At 49.4% G+C, this 26333-nt stretch overlaps 2 protein-coding genes across 3 annotated transcripts in view; both read left to right on the top strand.

Annotated features, from left to right (window-relative positions):
- The window catches only part of LOC116956902 (thymus-specific serine protease-like), a 40356-nt gene extending 32694 nt beyond the window's left edge, over positions 1–7662 (top strand). Inside the window, exons 10-13 of the mRNA XM_032978776.2 lie at positions 1670–1796; positions 3078–3260; positions 4293–4441; positions 6010–7662. Coding sequence (XP_032834667.2) covers positions 1670–1796; positions 3078–3260; positions 4293–4441; positions 6010–6060 — 510 coding nt within the window. The 3' untranslated portion in view covers positions 6061–7662. The remainder of the gene's footprint in view (positions 1–1669; positions 1797–3077; positions 3261–4292; positions 4442–6009) is intronic.
- Positions 7663–7684: 22 nt separating this feature from the next.
- Positions 7685–26333, top strand: part of LOC116956903 (uncharacterized) — a 36950-nt gene continuing 18301 nt past the window's right edge. The window contains exons 1-6 of one of the 2 annotated variants that reach the window (XM_076054749.1): positions 7685–7779; positions 18044–18174; positions 18760–18819; positions 23693–23773; positions 25105–25182; positions 26203–26280. In XM_076054749.1, coding sequence (XP_075910864.1) covers positions 18078–18174; positions 18760–18819; positions 23693–23773; positions 25105–25182; positions 26203–26280 — 394 coding nt within the window. In that variant the 5' untranslated portion in view covers positions 7685–7779; positions 18044–18077. Of the gene's footprint in view, positions 7780–17171; positions 17359–18043; positions 18175–18759; positions 18820–23692; positions 23774–25104; positions 25183–26202; positions 26281–26333 lie in introns of those variants that run through there. The other variant, XM_076054748.1, reaches the window with a different exon arrangement.

Genomic DNA, 26333 nt, shown 5'->3' with positions numbered 1-26333 from the left:
CATTAACAAGGTTCACTCCCCGGACCCACATCAACGAGGTTCACAATATGTCCGTCTCGCTGGTTGTACCCTGTGTTATTTCTTCTTTATTTGTGTGAGTTTGTGTGTGGATCCCTATCTCCGTGCCCCACCCTCTGTGACCTGGCAGAGAGAGAAACAGGGAAAGAGAGAGTTCATTACGGCCCAGCAGCTTAGGACTTGTACGTGTGTTGAACTTCTTTCGCACCGTACATACATAGCCAACCGTGCTCATTCGGAGGGTGGGTGCATGAGTGGGTGAGTGGCTACGTGCGTCTGTGTATGTACGTTGGACATCTTTCGCACCGTACGTAGCCATCCGTGCTAATCGGATGTGCCATAGGATGATGGCAATTAACTCCGCATAGGGAGTCCACGATTCAAGTGGATCTGAGGCCAGTTCCCAAGCCTGGACGAAAAGCAGGAGGAGGAGGAGGGTCGGGCGAAAGGGTGGTGTCGGTCATTCGGCTCGTGAAGAATAAAAGGCGAAAGGAATCAAAGAATACCGGCTCGGACATCGCCCGGGTCAACCAAGACCCGCGTCCCCAATCGAGTAGCTGGGGGATTGGGTCGATAAAACTGGTACCGGAAACCAACCAGCAGCAGCAGCAGCAGCTACGGCACCGTCAGGAAACAAAGCGGACATATTCCAAAAACAACGGAGAGGCTGAGAATGACGAATGAGGCCACAGTTGGTGGACGTGGAATGTGGGAACACTGCGGGCAACGGGACAGTTAGAGCTGCTGAGAAAGTAAATGGAAAGATGCCAAGGCACGGCAATCCTAGAACAGGCAGTAATGGGGTGAACAGGAACAGGAGATCAATGCGGGGGGGGGGTGGAGGGTGAAAGTGATCTGGTCAGGCGAAGATAAAATGCACACCAGAGGAGTAGGTTTACTGTTGAGCGCAAAAGCCAAAGCATCGTTAATGGGATACAGACCAAGAATAAATTGAGCAATATGTAATGGGCAACCCGTGAATATGTCTGCCATCCAAATATACGGCACCGACGTCTCAGCGTGCAGAATGGGGTTAAAGGAACTGCCTAGGAAAGATATTAAGATAATTGTTCAACTAACTTAATACAACTCTTCTTTCTTTTACCAGATAAGGCCCACTGATCTACTTTACATAGCTCTTATTCAGAAGCGACCTGGATATTACCCTTGATTTGAAGCTTTCGTGATTGCAGGAATCCATACTCTTTGGTTCTTTCGGTAAAGTCACGTAAAAAAGCATGATGCTTTCCCACCTGATGATGGACGTTTGTCTTGCTCCCGAAACGTCGTGATTTATTTAATTTTATACCTACGTGACTTTGCCGAAAGAACCAAAGAGTATGGATATTACCATTGACAGCTTTAACGAAGTGGCTCATCATCATGATCCTGTGGAAATGTACAGCAGTATCCAAATACTCCGAACGTGTGGTGTTGATTCCAAATCTGGGGAGGGAAAACTGGAGGACACCCGGAGAAATTTCCATGTGACCACGGGGAGAGAGACACGCAAACGCCACATTTACAGCAGGCGTCAGGGTTGGATCGAACCCATGACCTCCTGTATACCAGGTAAGGGAGTTAACATCTTGCTACCACTCTCCTCTCCCCCACCTTTTCTCATCTCTCTCCCCCTCCTCTCTCTCTTCAGAGGTATCTGATCAAGAGAATCCCCTGCACGGTGAACCTCTACCAAGGGGTTATCTCTGAACTCCGTGACCCCCAGCGGTCGGAGCTGAGACCCTGGTTCTATCAGAAGTGTACGGAGCTGGGCTTCCGTGAGTATCGCACCGTGGAGATGCACGTAGATAGCTGTAGACAGAGATATACATAGCTGCATAGAGATACACAGAGATAGAGTAACATGAAAATAGCGAAAGACACTATGCAGGTGTACAGTTGAGTCTCGATTATCCTCGTTAATGACGGGAAAGATGGCCGGGGATAATTCAAAATCGCGAATAATAAAAAAATATATATACACATTCCCACGGATCTCTCTATGCTAAAACCACTAACATAGGTATACATTATTTTTAAGTAAAAAAAATGAGTTTGTTGATAAACAAAACTAAAATGTGTAGTAAAGAATATATTGATGTTGTTTTATTACAAAAGTCCATACAAAAACACACGCCCACTTGAACAGGTTTGAAAAATCATTTAAATTTTAAAAAACCATGCTTCAGTGTCTCTGTCATCGCACAGTTTCATTTAATTAAAACTCACAAAATAAATGATCGGATAAATCACTCAAAATAAAGCACGAATGACGATCTCGATTGTTAATCTTTCTATTTAGAACGAATACGAATGATCAAGAGATCGATGATGCGCATGCTCAGTAATAATAACAATAAAATCTTCTTCACTCCCTCCCAGCAGAAGATGGGGTCCACTAATTGGATGATAGCAGCAGAGCCACGCCAATCAACATCAATCAAACTCCGCCCCACTGTTGTAAATATATTGCAACTACTGTACTGTAGAGGCGATCACGTGGATTTTGGATGAACCACGAGTAACATATTTGTTCGGTTTAAGCACCGTGTGACTTGTAATAAGCATATCTAAGAATAACAATGTATAACAATGTTTTTAGCTTATTAATTTGGGCTTAGGGAATAATCCATGACTCATTATTTCATGTCAAAATTTTAGGTGCACTGTTAATCCGCAAATTATATAAAACGCACGTGGATAATCGAGAGTCTACTGGATACGTAGCAATACAATGGGCTGCCCAAACAGCTTATGTTTGGCTTGGTGAGTTAGTGAGTGAGCGAGTGAGTGACTGAGTGAGCGAGTGAGCATGCAAGTGAGTGAGCGTGGAGTGTGTGAATGAGTGAGCGTGGAGTGTGTGAATGAGCGAGTGAGCGCGTGAGTGACAGCGCGAGTGACTGCATGGGTGGGTGTGCGAGTGACTTGAGTGGGTGGGTGAGTGAGTGCATGCGTGAGTGTGCGAGTGACCGAGGGAGCGAGAGAGTGAGCGAGCGAGTGAGTGTGCGCGAGGGATCGAGCGAGCGACCCGTTTCCCGTGGCTTGACCTGCGCGAGCAGTCCAGACGTGCCGCCCCCGGGAGGGATGCCCCTTCTCCAAGCTGCTGTCCCTCGAGACGACCGCGGCGATGTGCGCCGACGCCTTCGGCCTCACCCAGCAGGATATGGAGCGCGGAGTGGAGTCCACCAATCGCATGTTCGGAGGCGATCGCCCCACGGGGAGCCGCCTGCTCTTCGTCAACGGTGAGCCCCGGGCGGTGATTTCGGCTCGCCGCGGTGGCTAGATAGACGTTGTCTCCCCCCTCCCCCCGGGTACGCAGGAGGTCGTGGGTTCGATCCTGACGATTCCTGCTGCTGCTGTATATTTGGAGTCCACGCATCTCTGTCTCTCCCCATGGTGATCACTGCATTAATTGCTCTTCCTCCAGCTCCTCCGATTTTTTCCCCTCCACATTGAGCGTCAATGAGAGCTATTTGGCCGCTGCTATGGAGTTTCACGTGGTGATTATGATGATGATACACTTCGTTGAGCTATAATTTGTGATGGCCAGGTCCCTCCTGAAAATGAGCCACAGAGCTCAGTGGGCCTTACCTGGTCATTCTTTTTTTTCACGAGGTCGTGGGGTCAGCTTCGATCGTTTGGGATATTGAATCGGGCACTTAACCACCAACTCACCCATTCACTCACACACTAGCTCACCTACTAACTCACCTACCCACCCACCTACCCACTCACCCTCTCACTCACCCACTCACTCAACTATTCATTTAACCACTCACCCATGCACTCAGTCGCCCACTAACATACCCACTCACCCACGCATTCACTCACCCACTCACTCACCTACTCACCCACCCAGTAAGCCACTCACCCACTCACTCACTAATGCACTCATTCACCCACTCACACACTCAGTCACGCAACCGCGCATTCACTCACCCACTCGCTCAACCACTCACTCAACCACTCACTCACCCAGTTACCCACTCACTCACCCACCCACTCACTCATCCACCCACTTACTCACCCTCTCACTCACCCACTCACTCAACCACTCACCCACCCACTCACTCACCCGCTCACTCTTTCACCCACTCATTCACCCACTCACTTACTGACTCACCTACCCACTCACTCACTCACCATACTGTGTGTGCGTGACATCACAGCGGCATCCGTAGGATTGACCGGGGCAGGCCAACCGGACCCTAACCACGAACCTCTGCACCTGACCCCTCCCGATCCCCTTCTCCCATCCCCCGCCGTGTGTGCAGGGGACGTGGACCCCTGGAGGGAACTCAGTGTGGTGACCCCCTTCAGGGGATCCGCGGTGAAGACTCTGACCGTGAGGGGAGGGGCACACTGCTCCGACACCAACCCCAGCCTCTCCCGGGACCCTCCTGCACTCACGCAAGCCAGGAAGGTGGGGAGAGGGGGAGGAGAGGGGGAGTGGCAACGTGGAGCGGGGGGTAGGAGGACGGGGTGGAGGAGGAGGAGGCAGGATGAGCCTTACATAGATACAAACCTAACTAAAACTATTCATAATAAAGGTTTTTGGGTTAGATCGCGTTTATTTATAAATGTGTCGTAACCCTCCACCACCCGACACGGCCAATCAGCAAAAAAAGGTGTCACGTTGACAAAAAGACAAATAATTCACTACTTTAGCCCACCGGTGTGTCGTACTCAAACTATAAATGTGGATTCGCTCTTCAACACACCGGTGGGCTAAAGTAGTGAATTATTTGTCTTTTTGTCAACGTGACACCTTTTTTTTGCTGATTGGCCGTGTCGGGTGGTGGAGGGTTACGACACATTTATAAATAAACGCGATCTAACCCAAACACGTTTATTATGAATAATATTGGTCGCGAAAGCCTACGTGTTAAACTAACTAAAACTAAACAACTTTTTTTATTTTACCAGATAAGGCCCCACTGAGCAGTTTAGCTCTTGTTTTCAGAAGCGACCTGGCTATCACATATGATAGGCCAACGAAGTGGCTGATATCATCATCATCATCACGTGGGAATTAAATAGTTAATAGCAGCAGCCAAATCCCATGATGTAGTTGCCCACCCCGAGCTCTCAATGTCCTGATAGTGCATTGTCTTTGTGCTGTTCGCCTTTTGGCGTCCTCTGGTCTAACACCGTTTGAGACGAGGCTCTAGAGTCTAGAGAAAGCTGTCTCTGGTGTGGACCAATCAGTTTCAAAGACAATGCATCAAATACTACCAGCAGGGGCGGAGCGACAGGGGTGACATTCTGCGTATAAGTGTACGACACTCGGTCTGGCGGACTCCGTGCAACTGCATTGTCAGAGTGTGTCGCCAACCCATGGCGTCTAGTTACACAGCCTCTCTAATCATTCTTGAAATTAAAATTTGTTGAATGTCACCCCGGCCTGAAATCCCGGCTCCGCCCCTGACGTCTACCAGAGCGTGTGTTTTGTTTGCACGTTCGCCACAAGTATCTGTGGTTAATGCAGTACATGATTCCCCGCAAAAGGTTTCAGTTCGGTGTTTTAACATCTTAACATCTCCTTTTTTATGGCCAGCAAGGGTGAAGCCTATTCCTATAGCCAAATACTCTAAACGCATGTTTCTACTGACTCCTGGAGACCCGCAGAGATCCAGAGACTCAAATGGAACCAGAGACTCACAGAAACCTACAGAGACCCATAGAGACACATACTCATCAGTTTCAGTTTATTTATTTTGGCATAGCCCTGTGAGCCATTCGGCTCTTGAATCGGGTGCAACCGCAACAAACAAAAAAAACACGAACAAGAAAAACATCTTAAAGTGACTTTGTGTGACTGTGCAAAAACAGAAAATCCATGAAAAAACAGCAAAATGAAAGAAAAAAAACAGCAAAATGACCCTTATTAAAACCGCATGCCACCGATCCGCAGCGGGAACCAATTTGAGGCTTAGTCGACCTTGTGGAGGCCCACACACAAGCTCGTGCTCTCTCTCCCCCTCTCTCTAGGCTATCGGGCAGCAGCTGGAGGCCTGGCTCCGGATGTCACGTGACCTCTGAGCTGGGAGTTCATCGCAGGGCAGCTCGGCCCTGATTGGCCGACGGGGAGGGTGATCACGTGACCTTTGATCTGTGACGTCAACCGCAGGGCAGTTCGGCCCTGATTGGCCGACGGGGGGGGGGGGCAGTCATGTGACCTCGACTCAGATTCCCGAGGGACCTGCGAGCAAATGGCGCCCCGTTCCCACCCCTCGCCATTCCCACCGGGAGACTTCCCGAATCGGCTTCCAACCAGGCTGGGAGCTGCGGTGAGTCGCAGGCAAAGCTGTGGAGCTGCTTGGTGCTGAACCTCACCCAACCATCCCACCTCACCCAACTCTCTCACCCAACCATCCCACCTCACCTCACCCAACCCTCTCACCTCACCTCACCCAACTCTCTCACCTCACCTCACCCAACTCTCTCACCCAACCATCGCACCTCACCCAACTCTCTCACCCAACCACCTCACCTCACCCAACCCTCTCACCTCACCGCACCCAACCACCTGACCCCACCTCACCCAACTCTCTCTCCTCACCTCACCCAATCCTCTCTCCTCACCCAACCACCTCACCTCACCTCACCCAATCCTCTCTCCTCACCTCACCCAATCCTCTCACCTCACCTCACCCAACCCTCTCTCCTCACCTCACCCAACTCTCTCTCCTCACCTCACCCAACTCTCTCTCCTCACCTCACCCAATCCTCTCTCCTCACCTCACGCAATCCTCTCTCCTCACCTTACCCTCTCTCCTCACCTCACCCAACTCTCTCTCCTCACCCAATCCTCTCTCCTCACCTCACACAATCCCCTCACCTCACCTCACCCAATCTTCTCTCCTCACCTCACCCAACTCTCTCACCTCACCCAACTCTCTCCTCACCTCACCCAACCCTCTTCACCTCACCTCACCCAACTCTCCTCACCTCACCTCACCCAACTCTCTCTCCTCACCTCACCCAATCCTCTCTCCTCACCTCACCCAACCACCTCACCTCACCTCACCCAATCCTCTCTCCACACCTCACCCAACCCTCTCTCCTCACCTCACCCAATCCTCTCTCCTCACCTCACCCAACTCTCTCTCCTCACCTCACCTCACCCAATCCTCTCACCTCACCTCAGCCAACTCTCTCTCCTCACTTCACTCAACTCTCTCTCCTCACCTCATCCAACCCTCCCACCTCACCTCACCCAACCACCTCACCCAACCCTCTCACCTCACCTTACCTCACCCAACCCACCCAACTCACCTCACCCAACCACCTCACCTCACCTTACCTCACCCAACCCACCCAACCCACCCAACTCACCTCAGCTCACCACCATCCCCACCGCTACCGCCCTGCTTCACGCTTGAAATAACATCGCGATTCCTGCCGAGGGTACTTCCGAACCGGTTTTAACCGGTTTCTCGGGTATCTGGTTTGATAAGGTGCCTTAAATTAAACGCTGCTAGAATCGTCGCTTCCAGTCAATCAAGGGGAGGAGGGGAGGTGGAGGAGTGGCAGGAGAGGCAGGAGGAAGAGGCGGAGGAAGAGGTGGAGGGTGATAGGGTAAGGAACTTGGCGGGTGTGCAAGTGGCTGTGATTGGCTCAATAAACGCGCCTGTAGCTGCACCATCGCCGTCTCCCTCCGTCTCTCCACACGCGCGGGCGTTTGCCGCTACGGAGGGAGCCGTGTTTGGCTTCCAACTGCACCACTGCGCGGATATAAGTGGGTCGGCGAGTGGGTCGGTGAGTGAGTGGGTCGGTGAGTGGGTCGGTGAGTGAGTCAGTGAGTGGGTCGGTGAGTGAGTCGGTGAGTGGGTCGGTGAGTGAGTCAGTGAGTGGGTCGGTGAGTGAGTCAGTGAGTGGGTCGGTGAGTGAGTCGGTGAGTGAGTGGGTCGGTCGGTGAGTGGGTCGGTGAGCGGGTCGGTCGGTGAGTGGGTCGGTGAGTGAGTGGGTCGGTGAGTGAGTCGGTGAGTGGGTCGGTGGGTGAGTCAGTGAGTGGGTCGGTGAGTGAGTCGGTGAGTGAGTGGGTCGGTGAGTGAGTGGGTCGGTGAGTGGGTCGGTGAGTGAGTCAGTGAGTGGGTCGGTGAGTGAGTCGGTGAGTGAGTGGGTCGGTCGGTGAGTGGGTCGGTGAGTGGGTCGGTGAGCGGGTCGGTCGGTGAGTGGGTCGGTGAGTGGGTCGGTCGGTGAGTGGGTTGGTGAGTGAGTCGGTGAGTGAGTCGGTGAGCAGGTCGGTGGGTGAGTCGGTGAGCGAGTCGGTGAGTGAGTGGGTTAATGAGAGTCCGGAAAAGATACCGCCTCAGTGGTTGCTGGACGATAGCGCTGTGGAGTTTGTGAACAATGCCATTGGGGGGGGTGGGGGGGGAGAAGGGAGGAGGAGGGAGGAGGAGAGGGGGAGGAGGAGAGACTGTTCCCCTCATGGTGCTCGTAGCCACCATGGAGGCTCTGGACGGGTGCAAGAGGCCAGTGACCCCTGCAACTTCAACTCAATGACCACGAAACCACGTAAAAAAATATCGAACTAAGCTTGTGCCGGAGGCCCCGGTGGAGGGGGGGGGGGGACAGGTGTCTATAACGTTTCCTGGCCCATCCCGATTTTGCAAAGCCAGGGAGACTCAACCCGTGTGCTTGGGGTTCCTCCAGAAATGGCAAAAGGCCACTGCAAGTGGCCATTTAAAATGTTTTAATGCTTATTGCGGAGAAGAGGCTGCCACTCCTCTGTCTGGAGCTGGACTGGTACCGCCTGGATCTTTGTGGTATTCATGAGATCCGGTGGACCAGTTCTGGCACCAGTCACCAGGAAACTGCCAAACAAGAGGGAATGGCTCTTCAACTGAACAAAATAATGGAGGTATGGGAGAATGGTGGTGAGGTGTGAGAAGCTGTGAGTTCCACGATAATTTGGGCTTATCTTCTCATCAATGGGCGGCAATGAATGGTGGTGGTTGGTTATGCTCCAACCAAATATGAACATCAGTGGAAAGATACAGGCAAGGCTGATAAGTCAGGTGCCTTCCATGACATCCCGTCACAGGTGCTAGCAATATTGGCCCCTTGGGATAGACTCATGCTGTTCAGTAACTTTCATGCCAGAGTGGGTCATGATGGTGGCACCAGGGCTGGAATGATTGGAAGACAGATAAGCTCAATAACAATGGTTGAATACTGCTAGACTTATGTGCAGTTCATAGGCTTCTAATTACAGCTGTTCCTGCATCGGCGCATCTACACAACATGATCGATGCATGCCGGGTCCAATCAAGAACATCTGCTGGACTACATTGTTATGGAACAGTGGATGTGGGCCATGTTCTTGACACCAGGACATGGAGCTGATCTGCCCACTGATCATAGGGTTGTCATCTGTAAGATGTGCCTGCCATTCTTCCACTACAGTGGTGGGTGACCATTTAGGACCCCATTCAACCCCACAATGGCTTGGTAAAAGCTAGCTGATAAGAGTTGCAAGCGAGAATTTCATCATCGCTCACAGCTGGGTTTGGCACCGTTCGCCCTCCTCTGGATGCCGAGGGGAAATGGGTGAGGTTAACGACTGTGGCTCATGCAGCTAGAAAGGGTGCTTTGGGTATGCCGTCCAAACCTCCCCAGAGACTCTGGCTGATGGAGGAGGTGGTCTGGCTGGCTGAGAAAAAAAGATAGGCCCACTCCCACTATCCTACTCACATTCCATGTCCCTGACTGTAATCTCCTCATTCGCCATTCTCAGCCTCTTCATTGTTTTGGAATATGGTCGCTTTGTTTCCTAATGGTGTAATAGCTATTGCTGCTGCTGCTGATTTCCAGTAGCTAACGTTGGACCTTGGTTGACCCAAGCAAAGTCTGAGCCGGTATCCTTCCTTTTTCTCCTGTGATCGTCAAGAGCCGAAGAATCAGCACCCTTTTTGCCCAACCCTCCTCTTTTTTTATCCAGGCTTGGGACTGGCTCACATATCCACCGGATTGTGAACTCCAGAGGTGGAGTCGACCCCTTAGCCAAAGACAAGGATCCGCCGTGTAGCCTTAACAGACTTGGGGCACTCCAGTTAGTAGCGAGCAAAACCTGTGGAAAGCCGGCACTGTGGCACACGAAGGGGTGGGTGGCCAGCGACCACACCCAGCCGTCTTTGTCGACCTAGGGGGGAGGCCCAGGGCCATGAGCAAGGAATAGAAATTGTGTAGCACAGCGCTAACCACAAGACCACCGCTCCCCACACAACAATCACCAATCCCCACTAAGTGGCAGTTATATCACCATGGCACTTGTGCCAGGAGATGTTATAGATGCCTGTCCCCCCCCCCCCCCCGGGGGCCTCTGGCCCAAGCTTAATTCGATATTTTGCACGTGTTTTCGTGGTAATTAAATTAAAGGTGTTGTAGGGGTCACCTGCCCCTCGCATCCGTCCAGAGCCCCTATTGGTCGCTGTGGTGGCTACGAACGAGCGCCACGAGGGGAACAGCCAATTGAATGGACCTTCTCTCCATGGCATTGCCCATAGCCCCTACAGCGTTATCGTCAGACACCACACTCACATATCTCAACGCCAGACATTTGCCAACTAAGCGATGGTGACGTCACCATGGCGCCTGCGCCAGGCCAGGTGCACTTTGAGGTCACGTGAAGTGTCAAAGGCTCGCGGACAGGAGGTCACGAGGTAAACCCAGGTGTTCATGGGTTGACTGACTGAGGTGACTTGCGTGCCACTCACACACCCCCATACCCACCCACATAACCACGCACATAACCAAAAAGACAAATGTAAAGATCCCCCATATAGCCTGAACAGACTTTTGGGGCAAGTGCTGTTCGCGAGCACCTATGAGAGCCAGAACGGCACACGAGGGGGTGGGTGGCCAGCACCACCCCCGACCGCCTTTGTCTCCCCAGTGGTGATGTTTACACACCAGGTACTCATTGAGGCCGAGTCGACCTAGGGGAGACCCGAAACCGATTCAGATAAAAGCTAACCACTACACTTGGAACTCAAATATCCACTCACAGACCCACTGATATGCCAACGCACTCGCCCAATCACCCAATGTTCTCATGCAAATGAGGCTCCTTAGGACCTGTCCCCCCTCCGCCGCACATAAGAATGATCTCACTCAACACAACACACGTTCCCCATCCACCTGCCCATCTCCACCCACCCACTCCCACCCACCTCCACCCACCCCCACCCACCCTATTCATGCGAATGGGGTCGCCCACTTCTGTGCTCGTAGTCCGGTCTGACGGAAAAGTCCAGTAGGCGGCGGGGGTGGGTAGGTGATGTTTGTGTGAATATTTTCAATAACCAGAAAAGCTGCACGTGGTCGCGGGAGGTTTTTTTTTGGAAATCCCCTCCTAAACGCTGCTCAGCATGTGAGCGCCTTGCTACTGAGAGGCAGGTGAGTGGTGGGTGCATGAGTGAGGGCGGGTGAGCTTGAGTGAGAGTTGGGGGTTCTGGTCACGTGTGGCTGATAAAATGTGTAAAATAATAACATTTGCATTGAGATTCCTAGCCCATGATATGTGGCAGTTTATCCAGTCTCAGAGTGACTCTGTGGGTCTGATTGAGTCTATGGGTCTCTCTGAGTCTGTGGGTCTCTATGTGAGTCTATGGTTCTCTGTGTGAGTCTGAGTCTGTGCGAGTCTATGGGTTTCCGTGTGAGTCTATGGGTCTCTGAGTCTATGAGTCTCTCTGTTTGTCTGTGGGTCCCTATGTAGTCCATGGGTCTCTGTGTGAGTCTGTGCCTCTGTGTGAGTCTGTGAGTCTCTGTGAGTCAATGGGGCTCTATGTGAGCGTGTGTCTCTTTGTGAATCTATGGCTCTCAATGTAAGTCTATGTGTCTCTGTGTGAGTTTGTGAGTCTCTGTGGGTCTGTGCCTCTGTGTGAGTCTGTGGGTCTCTATACAAGTTTATCGGTCTCTGTGTGAGTCTATGAATCACAATATTATTCTACGTGTCTCAGTGTGAGGCTGTCTCTATGCGAGTCTACGGGTATTTATCTAAGTATACGGGTCTCTGTGTGAGTCTATGAGCCTGTGTGAGTCTATGGTTCTGTATGTGAGTCTATACGAGTCTATGGGTGTCTGTGTGAATAAGAAGGCTTACCACAGCCTTCAATCAGAGGTTCGGAGAGCTGTGTGCCACTGCAAGGATGAGTGGTGCTTACTTATTGCTGAGCAAATGGAAGCTGCCTCAGTCACCTGCGATGACAAGTCACCATCCTAAGGGGAAAGAACTGTGATCCAATCTTCGACCCCCAGGAACAGGTTTGCAGATTTGCTGAGCATTTCTCTGAGGCCTTGCTGGAGGGGATATCCCTTAGCCCAGAAAAAATCATGCGACACAGTGGGAATGACCCTGTGTGAGGCTACGGTGCCTCAAATATTGGAAGAAGTCACTCCCTGTAAGTGGCTGGCTGAAGTGCCATTTGTTTAGGAAGTACGGAAGGCGATCCAGAGTCTGAGACCAGGAAAAGTGCCAATCAGATATAATCTCCCAAACGAACTGCTGAAGAAGGGTGGCAATTCTGTGCAGACTGCCATACATTACATCATTATAACAGCCCATAGGATGGGAAGGATGCCCTGATGGTCCCCCTCTTTAAAAAGTAGGTCCGCATAGACTGTAACAACTACATGAACATCTCCCTCCTCAGTGTGTTGGGAAACGTTCTGGCAAAAATTATTCAACATCGCGTTGCGAGGCTTGCTGATGAGAGGCTTGCAGAGCCCTAATGTGGTTTCAGGCCAAGGCGGTCCTGTACAGACGCCATATTCTCTGTCTGTCTGCTACAGCAGAGGTGTCGGGAATTCCAACAGGACCTAAGATCTCTGTTTTACTTTACCTGGTCAAGGACTATGATACCATAAACAGACTAGAACTCTGGGTTTTTCTTCATGCTCTCAGAATTGGTATCTCTCTGCTCACAAGCATTAAGGACCTTCATGATGGTGGGCAGGCCTGAGTAAAGCGAGGTAGCGAGGAGTCAGAGCCATTCCCTGTTCACCTTAGGGTGCGACAGGGATGTCCTCTGGTGCCTACATTATTTAACATCGTTTTCAACAACGTAGTTCAAGAAGCCTTCCATGGTTTTTCCAAGTGAATCTCTATATGGTACAGATAAAATGGAAGGCTGATGGATGCCCAGTTGTGGTCGAGGAATAGATCCCTTTTGTACGCTGATGATCTGGTGATTGCTATTCAATCAGAGAAGGAGTTGGAGGCGCTGCTGCTTGACCTGGACCATGCTACTAAGAAGCGGGGCCTTACACTCAGCCCCTCAAAAACTGCAGTCCATTTCCTGCAGTCTTTTTGTTTTAACGTCAGTATTACATGTGAGCATGCCATGTTTTGAAGCGAATCATTGCAGTTTCTCACCTTTTTTATTTTTTTTCCATTTCCATACATTTCAATGATGCGATCCCAGCCGGTGTTATCCTTCCCAATTGTTGTATTCCAGTCTCCCACAAAGTATCGCAATATCTTTCATAGGCAATTCCTTTAACATCATTTACAGCATTTCAAATACAGTAGAACCTCGGAGATCGAACGCACCAGAACTCGAACAAATCGGTGTTCGAACAATATCTCCGAACATTTTTTGCACCGGAAACCGAACGGAATTCGGAGGTCGAACGGGGCAATCTCCGACTTGAAAGAAGCTGTACACGGCTGAGACGCGTATGACTCAGCGTGCATGACGCTTGCCCAGACAAAGGTTTTACCGTATGGGACTCCCCTTCCAAACAATAACACCACCACCTCCTCACCACCTTCCACTCAAGCCATCAACTCTCCTTACTACAGGTAAAGTGAAGTTCAATATTCATTTCTTTCATTTATTCCATTTATTTATTGTGTTTCTTGTTTTTTTTATGAGTTTATGCATGTAATTACTGTAAACTTCGTGTAAAAATGCTTTATGATGAGAGATGTCTTGTGTCTGGAACCAATTGATGTCATTTACATTAATTCTTATGGAGAAAATTAATTCGCCGTTCGAACAAATCGGTGTTCGAATGGCCTTCTGAACCGAATTAAGTTTGATCTCTGGGGGTACCACTGTAATTCTTAAATATCGTATTCTGATGTTGGTGCATGTATTTGGATGGTCGATATTTAGGGGTTTCCCATGACCTATTTGTTCAAATTATTCTTGCACAAACCGGTCTATACCCCTTTAACGATGATTTGAATTTTGCACTCAACAAGAACCCTACTACAGGTTTTTTTGGGGGGGTTAGATTACATAAATACAGTATATAAATGTGTCATTAAAATCCGCCACCACCCGACACAGCCAACTCGTAAGGGTTATTATGGATGACTAGCGTTTTGCCCGTCCTCGGACGGAAGCTGTAATATTTACGAAAAAATCGAGCAGAGTATAACTCGTGTAAATTTAATGGCAGTGAATCTTGCACGAAATAATGTCATCAAACACCACACTGCATTTCACTGTAGCACCGTATTAATGGCAGTGAATCTTGCACAAAACGATGTAATTAAACACCTAACTGAATTTCACTGTAACACTGTATTAATGGCAGTGATGCACAAACTATGCCATAAAACACCTAACTTCATGTCACTGTAGCACTATATTAATGGCAGTGAATCTTGCACAAAACGATGTCATCAAACACTTCACTGAATTTCACTGTAGCACTGTATTAATGGCAGTGATGCTTGCACAAACTATGTCATAAAACACCTTACTTCATGTCACTGTAGCACTGCATTTAACTCACCTTCAATTAGTTCAAAATCACTGCTCTGATACTTTATTTTCTTCTCCTTTCGCTCGCTGGGGTTGGAATCAATTTGAATTCGATACAATGTGTGGAAAATCAGAGAAATGTATATATTTTATCATAATTTAGAAGCAAAACTTCGACTCAACTTTTGATTCAAGTGCTGAAGAAATCAATAAAGACACCAAATACACTTTGTTGCTGCGTATACTTATTAATTTGATTAACTTTAAATAAAGAAACGTCAAATTGAAAGCGAATTGGCGTAAAAAAAATATTCTTGCTCATGATAGTGACGTCACGTGCGGATGAAGCGCTGTGTATATTTATATTTAACCGTCACTTTCTGTAAAGAAACGTCGTCATATTTGAAGCGACTTTGCGAACAAAACAAATATCTTTCGGCTCGACCTTCTTCCACGCGAGTGTAAAAATCCACCCACTCGTGACGATGTATTATTAACGACGGGGGACGGAGGGGTGCGGCATGTGGAAGTGACGTCACAAGCGTTACACACATTTCTGGGCTATCATAGTCGTAATATCGGTCGCGAAAGCCTACGTGTTAAAACGAACCCTACACCTCTGTGGTGTGCACTTTTTTTTTTCCCCTGACCAGGTCGCTTCACCCCCCCGTTCCTGTCCATCTCATTTCTGCGAGTCCTAGGATTGCCGTACCCCTTGGTATCTTTCTATTTCCTTCCCTAGCCACTGTAATGTCCTCATTCGCCATTCTCAGCCTCGTCATTGTTTCTGAATATGGCCGCTTTGTTTCCTAATGGTGTCATAGCTGCTGCCCCTTCTGCTGCTGGTTTCCGGTAGAGTAATTTTTCGACCCAACTTGCTTGTGTTTTTTCTTCTTTGGTTCTTTCGGTAAAGTCACGTAGAATGAGAATAACATAATAAATTGATAAAATAAAATAACACAATAATATTCTCACGACGAGACTGTCTGGTAGGACAGCGCTGTCCTACCAGACAGTCTCGTCCCTTCACCTGATGAAGGCCGCTTGTGTTGTGGCCGAAACGTCGTGAGAATATTATTGTGTTATTTTATTTCATCAATTTATTATTTTATTCTCATTCTACGTGACTTTACCGAAAGAACCAAAGAAGATGAATCATTGCAGTCACGAAAGCTTTAAATCGAAATTTGCTTGTGTTTGTTGGACCTTGGTTGACCCAAGCAACGACTGAGCCGGTATCCTTCCTTTTTTTTACACACTTTTATTTAACTCGCTCTGTCTGTTGTTGTATCCTCAAATCTTGCAACTCAATTTTAACCCGCTTCCCAATGTGGTATCGACTGCAAACTTAGTATACTTGTGTCATACTGATGACAATACTATATTGTATCAAAAAATACGTAACAAGTATTTTGTAAACATTCATTTTTACACGTTATTTTTCGGCTTGGGACTAATTGTCCACGCTCAACTCACGTTGGCTGTAAATCACCACGGTCCCGTACGTTGTGGCAAGCTTCGGGGCCACTTCCTGGAAGCGTGGAGTTCTGCCATTACGAGTAGGGTACATTTCATTAAAGCGTGTTTTAAAAAATATATTTTTTTAAATATTACTTAGTCTTCTGTGCTTGTCAGGAGCCGAAGAATCAGCACCCTTTCACCAAACCCAAACGCGTTCTACTTCATTAAATAGACTTTTTAATAAATGTTTTCTCCGAAAATATCAGAGTGCACCGGCACATCAAATACGCACTACAATGACAATAGTTTAAAGCGATTTGAGGCATGTTTTATATTTTTTTTGGGGGGGGAGGCAGAGCTTTGTGACGTCATATTTGGCGGGGGGGGGGCCTGACTTTTTGTGACGCAGTGTGACTAAGGGGAGGGGGGTCAAAAATCGTCCAAAATCGCGTGACGTCATTTGTGGACGGCCTTAACAGACTTGGGGCACTGCTGTTAGCAGCGAGCAAAACCTGTGGAAAGCCGGCACTGTGGCACACGAAGGGGTGGGTGGCCATCCACCGCACCCAGCCGTCTTTGTATTTCCAGTGGCGATGTTCACACATCGCCAACCAGGTACTCATTTGAGGTTGAGTCGACCTCGGGGAGGCACCAGGACCAACTCGACTTAGGGGAGGCACCAGGACCATGAGCGGGAATCGAAATTTTGCAGCACAGCGCTAACCACAGGAACACCGCTTCCCACACAACAACCACAAATTACCATCCGCCCAGAGAGGCCCCTGTTGGTCGCTGTGGTGGCTACGAGCGCCATGAGGGGAAGCTCTCATGCAAATGAGGCTCCTTAGGGCCTGTACCCCCTCCCCCGCACGTAAGAATGATCTCTCCCACTCAACACAACACCCCGGTCCACATCCACCTGCCCACCTCCACCCACCCCCACCCACCCTATTCATGCGAATGGGGTCGCCCACCTCTGTGCTCGTAGTCCGGTCTGACGGAAAAGTCCAGTAGGTGGCGGGGGTGGGTAGGTGATGTTTTTTGCGAATATTTTCAATAACCGGAAAAGCTGCACGTGGTCGCGGGAGGTTTTTTTTTTTGGAAATCCCCTCCTAAACGCTGCTCAGCATGTGAGCGCCTTGCTACTGAGAGGCAGGTGAGTGGTGGGCGAATGAGTGAGGGCGGGTGAGATTGAGTGAGAGTTGGGGGTTTTGTTCACGTGTGGCCGATAAAATGTGTAAAATAATAACACTTGCATTGATATTCCTAGCGCATGATATGTGGCAGTTTATCTAGTCTCAGAGTGACTCTGTGGGTCTCTGTGTGATACTGTGGGTCTGTGCGAATCTATGAGTCTCTGAGTCTATGAGTCTCTCTGTTTGTCTTTGGGTCTCTATGCGAGTCTACCGGTCTCTGTGTGAGTCTGTGCCTCTGTGTGAGTCTCTGTGTCCCTATTTGAGTATTGGGGTCTCTGTGTGTCTGTGAATCTCAGTGTGAGTTTATGGGCCTCAATTTAAATCTATGGATGACTGTATGAGTTTGTGGGTCTCTGTGTCTGTCAATGCATCTCTATGTGAATCTTTGTAGCTCTTTGCGAGTCTATGCATCTCAATATTAGTCTACGTATCTCAGTGTGAGGCTGCGAGTCGACAGGTATTTATGTAAGTCTACGGGTCTCTGCGTGTGTCTATGAGTCTGTGTGAGTCTATGGGTCTCTGTGAGTCTGTGGATCTCTGTGTGTGAGTCTATGTTCATGATCATGACGGTAGTGATGGTGATGATGTTGCCTCTTTACGTCTCTCTATCTAACCACCGAATTTCCATCCTGTGACCGATCTCAGGATCGCGACGCAAGCAACTGGAACCCAGGACCCAATGGCGTCTCATCCACGAAACTCAATCCCTGCCTGTCTACTCCTCACCCTCTTCCTCACTATCCAACTCACACAGGCTGAGACATTTCAGAGGACAGGTGAGCAGGAGCAAGTACGTAGGTAGGAGGAAGAAGTAGGCAGGAGGTGGGGGGGGGCGATGCCAACCCCATTTGCAAGCGGTGATGAAGTTATCGCTTGCAACTTTCATCGGCGGCGAGCCGAGACTAGGCCACTGCGGGTTTGAATGGGGGTCCATGTCTTGGTGTCAAGGACATGGGCCTGCATCCGCTGTTCCGTAATAATGTAGTCCACACAACATCCACGATGTTGTGTTGATGGTCTGCCAAAGAGGAAGCAGCGTGTTGGTGATTACAAGCCCATGGGCTGTACAGAAGTCTAGCAGCCTCCTCCTGTGAATACTGATCTGATTTGGCCAATGCCTTCTAACCACTTCAGCCCAGTTGCTTGCGCTCCAGCTAGTTGTGATGATGTCACTCACCCACTCACCCAGTCACTAATTCACCCACCCACTCATTCACCCACACACCCACCTAATCACGGACAAACTCATCTACTCACTCACACAATCACCCACCCACCTTCATCCTACGCCACACTGAACCCACCTGAGTTGACCCGAGGTCACCACCATGCCAGCATCAATTCCTGTCGTGCTTTTGCAGATGCCACCAATGATGAGGAGGTGAAGAGGAAGTGTGGATTCTCACTCAAGGCCATTCACGGTCAGACCAACGGCCTGTGTGCATCTTTGTGTGCGTGTGTGTCTGTGTGTGGGCGGTGGTGCAGTGATTAGTCCGCTGCGCTACAAATCCCGGGACCCGAGTTCAATTCCCACTGACGGCCAACATCGGTGACAAATATCTGAACTGGTCATGAGCCTCTCCTAGGTCGACTCAGCCTCAAATGAGTACGTGGTGTGTGAACATCACCCCTAGGGAGACAAAGGTTGCCCAGAGTGGTGTTGGCTACCCACTCCATCGTGTGCCGTTCTAGCCTTCATAGGTGCTCGCGAACGCGCACTGGCCCTAACAGTCTGTTAAGGTTATAGGGGTATCTTTTTTCTACTTTTTTGGGAGAGCGGTAGTGTCGTGGATAGCGCTGCACTGTGCAATGAACCTGACAAAAGACTCGAGTTCGATGTGCAATGAACATCGCCACTGTGGAGACAAAGGGGGGCCTGGCGTGTTGGTTGGCCACCCACCCTCTCGCATACCATGTCGTTCTTCATAGATGTTTCCTAACAGCACCTGCCTCAACAGTCTGTTATGCTTATATTCTTATATACGAAAGTCTCCGCGCGCGCGTGCTTGCGAGGGGTTTGGCTCTCGAACGGTGGGCTTTAGAAAAAATTGCCGGGCAACACGCCCTAAGCCCCGCGGGGGGGGGGGGGGGTGATAGGCTATTCTGTTTTCTCATCCGTAAACTTTAAAGTAGTTTAATTAACACATTTGTGGCATTATTATTTTAATTATTTACTTATTGTGCGACATCGACCGTACCAACTGATGATAATTGCCTGGGGGGGGGAGGGCGGACCCTGCCAAGTGATGCGCGTTCGGTCCATATTTGTGTTCTGTGTAGATCAATGTGTGTGTGAGTCTATGTATGTGTGTGAGTCTATATGTGTGTGTAACTCCATGTGTGCATGTCTAAAGTCGATGTCTGTCTGTGTGACTCCATATGTGTGTGTGTAGATCAATGTGTGTGTGAGTCTATGTATGTGTGTGAGTCTATATGTGTGTGTAACTCCATGTGTGCATGTCTAAAGTCGATGTCTGTCTGTGTGACTCCATATGTGTGTGTGCGCGTGCGTGTAAGTCGATGTATTTGTGTGTGTGTGGGTCAATGTCTGCGTGTGTAGGTCGATGTGTGTGTCTGTCTTTTTCGCCGGGGCAACGCCGGGTGCTTACCGCTAGTGGGGGTTATTTGTCTTTGTCGATGTATGTCTGTGTCACCGCTTAGTGACGTCACCGCCACTTAGTGGGGAATGGCGGTTGTTGTTGTTGTTGTGTAGCCACCCACTGTGAACGGCTGGCATAAGTGCCACCTGTTGAGTAAGCACCAAAAGGCACACTTTTGGCGTCATCTGGTCGAACACCATGAGACTGGGCTCTAACAAAAGCTGTCTCTGGTGTGGACCAATCAACGTCAAGGACAATGCATACATTATCAGAGTGCTTGTTTTTTTTGTTTGCATTTTGACAGCAAGTATTGTGGTTAATGCAAACATGATCCCTTGTAAAAAAAAAAGGTGTCAGATTTGTTGCCAGACAAAAGTGGAAAAAACCTATTATCATCTAAGGACGTTATAGCAGTAACTGCACGCATCGTGTTGGGTGTTGGGGGGGGGGGGGCGAAGAGGACATGAGACTGTGAAGAAAAATCTGCAGCGTTATGTGTATATTTATTGCATGTTAAATGCGTAAAATAAAATGTCCCCCGTGAGCTCGCATCACTTGGCAGGGTCCGCCCCCCCCTGCCAGGCAATTGCCGTCAGTTGATACGATCGATGTTGCGCAATAAGTAAATAATTAAAATGCCACAAATTTCAGAGTCTGAGACCAGGAAGAGTGCAGACTGCCCTATATGACATTAGGGGCCGTTCATACATGACGTCACGCACCTAGGGGTGGGGGGGGGGTCAGACATTTGTGACGTTCTATTATATTATTGGTTCTTCTTCTTTGGTTCTTTTGGTAAAGTCACGAGGCTTTACCGAAAGAACCAAAGAAGATGAATCCTTGCAGTCACGAAAGCTTTAAATCGAAATATTATTGGTTCTTTCTATATTGTTATTATTTTATTGTTTCCCTTCTACGTGCCTTTACCGAACGAACCAAGAATATGAATCCCTGCAGTCACGAAAGCTTTAAATCAAAATTTAACGCGTTCTACTTAATTAAATAGACTTTTTAATAAATGTTTTCTTCTACAACATCAGAGTGCAGCGCCACATTAAATACGCTCTACAATGATAATAGTTTAAAGCGATTTGAAGCATGTTTACTATTTTTTTTTTGGGGGGGGGCAGAGCTTTGTGACATCATATATGAGGGGGGTCTGACTTTTTGTGATGCCATGTGACGAAGGGGGGGGGTCAAAAATCGTCCAAAATCGCGTGATGTCATTTATGGACAGCACCTTATCACAAAAGCCTAGATCACTGGATGGGTTTCCCAGGATGCCCTGGTGGTCCTCCTCTTTCAGAAGGGGGACCGCACAGATTGTAACAACTACAGGGGCATCTCTTTCCTCCTCAGTGTGAGGACGGCAAAGGTCCTGGCAAGGATAATTCAGCACCACCTTGCCAGGCACGCTGAGATGAGGGTAGCAGAACCCCAATGTGGATTCAGGCCAGGGCGGTCCTGAATGGATGCCATATTCTCTGTTCATCTGCTGCAGCTGAGGTGTAGAGGAATTCCAACAGGACCTACATCTCTGCTTTCTTGACCTGCTCAAGGCCTATGATACCATCAGTAGACCAGGGCTCTGGATTGTTTTTCGTAATTGCGGGGTTCCTAACTCTCTCATCACAATCATGGAGGACCTTTTTTATGGCGACCAGGCCTGAGTAAAGCCATTCCCAGTCACCTTGGGGTGTGACAGAGATGACCCCTAGTTCCTACAATATTGAATATTGTTTTTCTAGCACTAATTAAAGAAGCTTTCCATGGCTGTATAAGTGGAATTTCTATATGGTATAGATCAAGGGATGCCTCCCTCTTTATCAGCCACTTGATGTATGCTGATGATATGGTGATTGCTGCTAACTCAGAGGAGGAGTTGGAGGAGTTGGAGGTGCTGCTGCTGAACCTGGAGCTTGCTACTAAGAGAGAGGATCTTACCATCAGCCCCACAAAAATAAAGCACCTGCATGGGTATATTATGTCATCAAATGCTCACCTCCCTCAACTCTCCATGAATGATAGGACAGTTGGGCAGATAGTGGAGAAGTTTCCATTCCTGGGAAGTGTGCTTATGTCCAGCTCTGGTTTGGCAGCAGAGATCTTACTTCGTGTCAATCAAAGCGGCATTATATTTTCATCGGCTGCGTAACGCTGTATGGGTCTTCTCGTCCACAGTTCTGCACTCCCTTCACTATGCTTGCAAAACCTGAAAGGAAAATCTGCACAAGTTTTAAACATTCAGGCTGGCCAGCCTACGATCCATCCTGAGTTAACCAGGCTGGATTGTGTGACGCACTCACACATCCTTGAAAAATCTGGACACAATCCCATCAATGAGCTCCTCCAGCAGGCAAGGCTGCGTTGGCTTGGTCATGGAACATGCATGCTCAGCCACCGCATCCCCAAACAGCTTCTGGTTGGCCAAATAGAGGAGGCTAAATGGGTGCCACGGGCTTCAGAAGAGATGTACTGATGTGGAGCTGAGTGGACTTGCCGATGACCAGTGCCAGCAGTGTCAATATCGGCCTCTATTTAGAAGGCTTGGGAACAACAAGGGCGGAAGAACGACGCTCACAACAACGAGCTGAAAATCGGGCGGATAAAACGCAGCAAGTTAGCACAGTAGGGGGCACAGCTGGTGCATTTGCCAGCCATCTCAGTCAGTCAACCCTTGGTACCAAGGTCTGTCCCGTGACCTCCTCCTGCACCTAGTATGGCAAACGTCAACTCATGGCACCTGGATTTGTCCTGAACCTCCTGCCAGTGAACCTTTGCCACTACAAATGGCCTAAAAGTGCACATAGCCAGGCACAAGTGTTGGCGAATGGAAGTTGTTGTCTGTGTGTGTTTCTGTATGCGAGTCTGTGTGTCTCTATGCCTGTGAAACGTGGAATCCTGAATGAGGAGGAACGTCTGTGCCGGTTTGAGACACTCAGGCTGGGCCCTGCTGGCCACGATCCATCATGGGTTCAACCAGGGTGGATCCCAGCGCGAGGAGGAGCCCGCAGATCCTTAGATACCGGGGGGGGGGGGACTGAGGAGCGGGCGGGCGCCATGACAGAGGTTGCTAGGGATGACGTCATCACCCGCCAATGCTCCACCAGCGATGATTTATAAATTACGTTAGAAGGGTTATCGATGTTGATGATATAGTAGAATACAACAACCAGGCCAACACAACTCCCCCTCGTTGCATGCAGTAGCCACGTCACAGTGAGGTGGCCGTGTCCACGGCCGCTCGTGCGTTTCACGTAGGAGCCACCGCGGTGCGAGACACCCCGTCGATGGAAAGATGTACGTGGGAAACGGTGGCCCTCGCCATTTATAGAACTGCGTCGATCAGTCCGTACTTGGCTTGTCAGTCTGTGTTCCACTCTGTCATTCGCTCTGTGATCCACTCACTGATCCACTCTGTGATCCCCGCAGTGATTTGCTTCGTGATCCATTCTGTGATCTGCTCTGTAATCCACTCTCTAGTCTGTGATCCACTTACTGATCCACTCTGCGATCTGCTCTGTGATCAACTCTGTGATGTACTCTGTGGTCTGTGATCCACTCTGTGATCCACTCTGTGAGCTGCTCTCTGTGATCTGCTCTATGATCCGCTCTGTGATCCACTCTGTGATCCACTCACTGATCCACTCACTGATCCACTCTGCGATTCGCTCTCTGGTCTGGTTGAATGCAGACTGCAAGTACCAGAAGTGCCAGGAGGCTTCGGCCTTCTGTGCAGCAATAACTCCTGCGGCTGAGGCCGGCGATTTAACAGGTGAGTGCCTCTGTGACCACAATGATTTATCCACTGCTGGCTGAACCGCTACCCCCTGATGATGATAGATGTTTGCAATGGTAATGTATGTATGTATGTTGAATGGTGATATTAGGGAGCGGTGGTGCAGTGGTTAGCACCACACCGCGCTAGGAACCCAGCTGAGATCCAAGTTTGATTCCCGCTCAGAGCCACCACCAACGCCGGTGACGGTTATCTGAACCATTCTTGGGCCTCCCCAAGGTCGACTCGACCTCAAATGAGTACCTTGCCTGGTGTGTATTCAACATCAGCACTGGGGAGACAAAGGCGGCTGGACGTGGTGTTGGCCACCCACCTCCCCCGTGTGCCGTGCCGGCCTTCATAGGTACTACTCGCGAACAGCAGTTCGACAGGTATGGTTGGCTACGTGCGGTGCGAAAGAAGTAAAAAAAATACATCTGTAGTGTCGTAGCTCTCTTCCTCTCCCTCAAGGCGTGTGTGTGCCTCTTCTCTCACGAGCACACTGCCGTACGGCCCGGCCCAGGCACGAGCCTGTTCACGTTGCACCGACGGTGTCAACCGAGACAGCCGACTACTGTCCGGCCGCGCAACGATCGGGCGAAGGCGGCGACGAGACGAGTCAACTCCCAGAACCGGCAGCCCAGAGTTCTCGCTCTCCGCTGCTTTTATTCCCCTCGGCGCGGCTTGGCTCCGCCCTAGCCACGCCTCCCCTCTCGAACCCACCAGAGGGTTCCAGGGGCCTCCCCACGAGGTTTACCGTGACCTTTGCCCCAGTTCCTCCGCCCTGCCGGCACACAGCAGCCGTGTATATGCTCAACGGCGTGTGCGCTAAGTGCCCACTGCAGTTGCTGCTGCTGTAAAGCAGTCGGCGCTCTGTCTCTACACATACATGCATAGACTTTGCCCCAACAGCCTGTGTGGGCTATATGGGGGAGCTTTGTCTTGTCATATAGAAAATGCTGATGGTGTATATCAGGGGTGGCCAACCTGTAACAGACCAAGAGTCACAAAGTACCCATAAGTTCTGCAAAGAGCCAAGTGTGTGTATATGTAAGTGTGTGCATATATATTGACAATTATCGGCACAGCATGGGAGACATTCATTATTCTTCGCTACTACTGTGATAGCGCATTCTACATTGTCCCTTCGATAGAGCTACATGTGGCGGATTAATGAGCCGCATTCGGCTCTGGAGATGCTGGTTGGCCACCGCTGGTCCATATGATAATGCTGCTGCTACTGCTGATGCTGTTGATCAGAATGTACGTGATGCGGGTGATCCTCAATCACAGTGCTGATGGTGATGATGCTGATGTGACTTGTGCAGACTGCCAGATCAAGCACTGCATGCAGGAGAAGAAGAAATGTGAGGAGCCGCTCAACAAATTCCTCTCTAAAGAGGAGGGTGAGTGCAGCCACAGAGCAGTAGCCACTAACTCAAAACCCTAACCGTTAACCACTATCCGAGCAGATGACCACTAACCATTACCTACTAACCATTAACCCCAACCGTTAACCACAGTCTCATGATCGTCAACCACTAACCCGAATAGTTAACCACTAATGATTAACCCCAACCGTTAACAACTAACCATTAACCACTAACCATTAACCCCAACCGTTAACCGCTAACCACTAAACCAAAGAGTTAACCACTAACCATTAACCACTAACCATTAACAACTAACCTCAACCATTTCCCACAAACCCTAAGAGCTCACCCGAACCATTAACCATGACACTCCAACCGTGAGCCACAAGCTCTAGCCCCCACACTCATCTCTAACAACTACCCCTGACCCTTAGTTTATTGTCCTTCCTCTGCACCTCCGATTAGCATGGTTGACTACGTACGGTGCCAAAGACGTTCAACATACACACAGGCATCTATAATCCAGAACACTCATTTCTAAGAGGTGGGAGAACCCACATTTTATCCCGCTAATGAAACTTACCGTGATGATAGCTATGTGTGGCCTTCATGGATATAGCAGGATTTATAGCATTAAAGGCCTGGATTAATTGGGGTTTCTGTCATTAAGGGTATGGATTTAGTGGGGTTCCAATCATTAAAGAAGTGGATTTTGTGGGTTTTCTATCATCATGCTCGTGGATTTAAAACTAAAACTCAACTTTTATTTTTATTTTACCAGGTAAGGCCCACTTAGCTATACAGCTCGTCTTCAGGAGCAACCTGGCCACAATTGCTCAGCGAAGTAACTTATCACGTGGAAATGTATAGCAGCCAAATGCTCTAAACGCATGACATTGTTTCTAAATGAGGAGGGGGAAAAAGTGGAGGACCCAGAGACAAATCCATGTGACCAGGGGGAGAGAGACAGAGATGCATCCAAACGCTAAATATACAGATGTCAGTGTCGGGATCGAACCCACAACATCCTTGTGTTTCCATTCCCCGATGCAGAATGTGAGGGCAACAGATTCAACGATGTGGAGATGGGCTGCCTGCTGAAGTTGCGCACATCTCTGGAGCAACTCACAGGTGAAGAGACGACAGGAGCAGGCACCAGCAATCTTGTGTAGTATTGTAGTATC

Source organism: Petromyzon marinus, chromosome 68 (genome assembly GCF_048934315.1).
Source record: "Petromyzon marinus isolate PM22_M1 ecotype Great Lakes invasive population chromosome 68, UKy_Petmar_22M1.pri1.0, whole genome shotgun sequence".
Taxonomy (NCBI): Eukaryota; Metazoa; Chordata; class Hyperoartia; order Petromyzontiformes; family Petromyzontidae; genus Petromyzon; species Petromyzon marinus.
The sequence above is the reverse complement of the archived record's forward strand: the minus strand, read 5'-3'. Positions and strand labels throughout refer to the sequence as shown.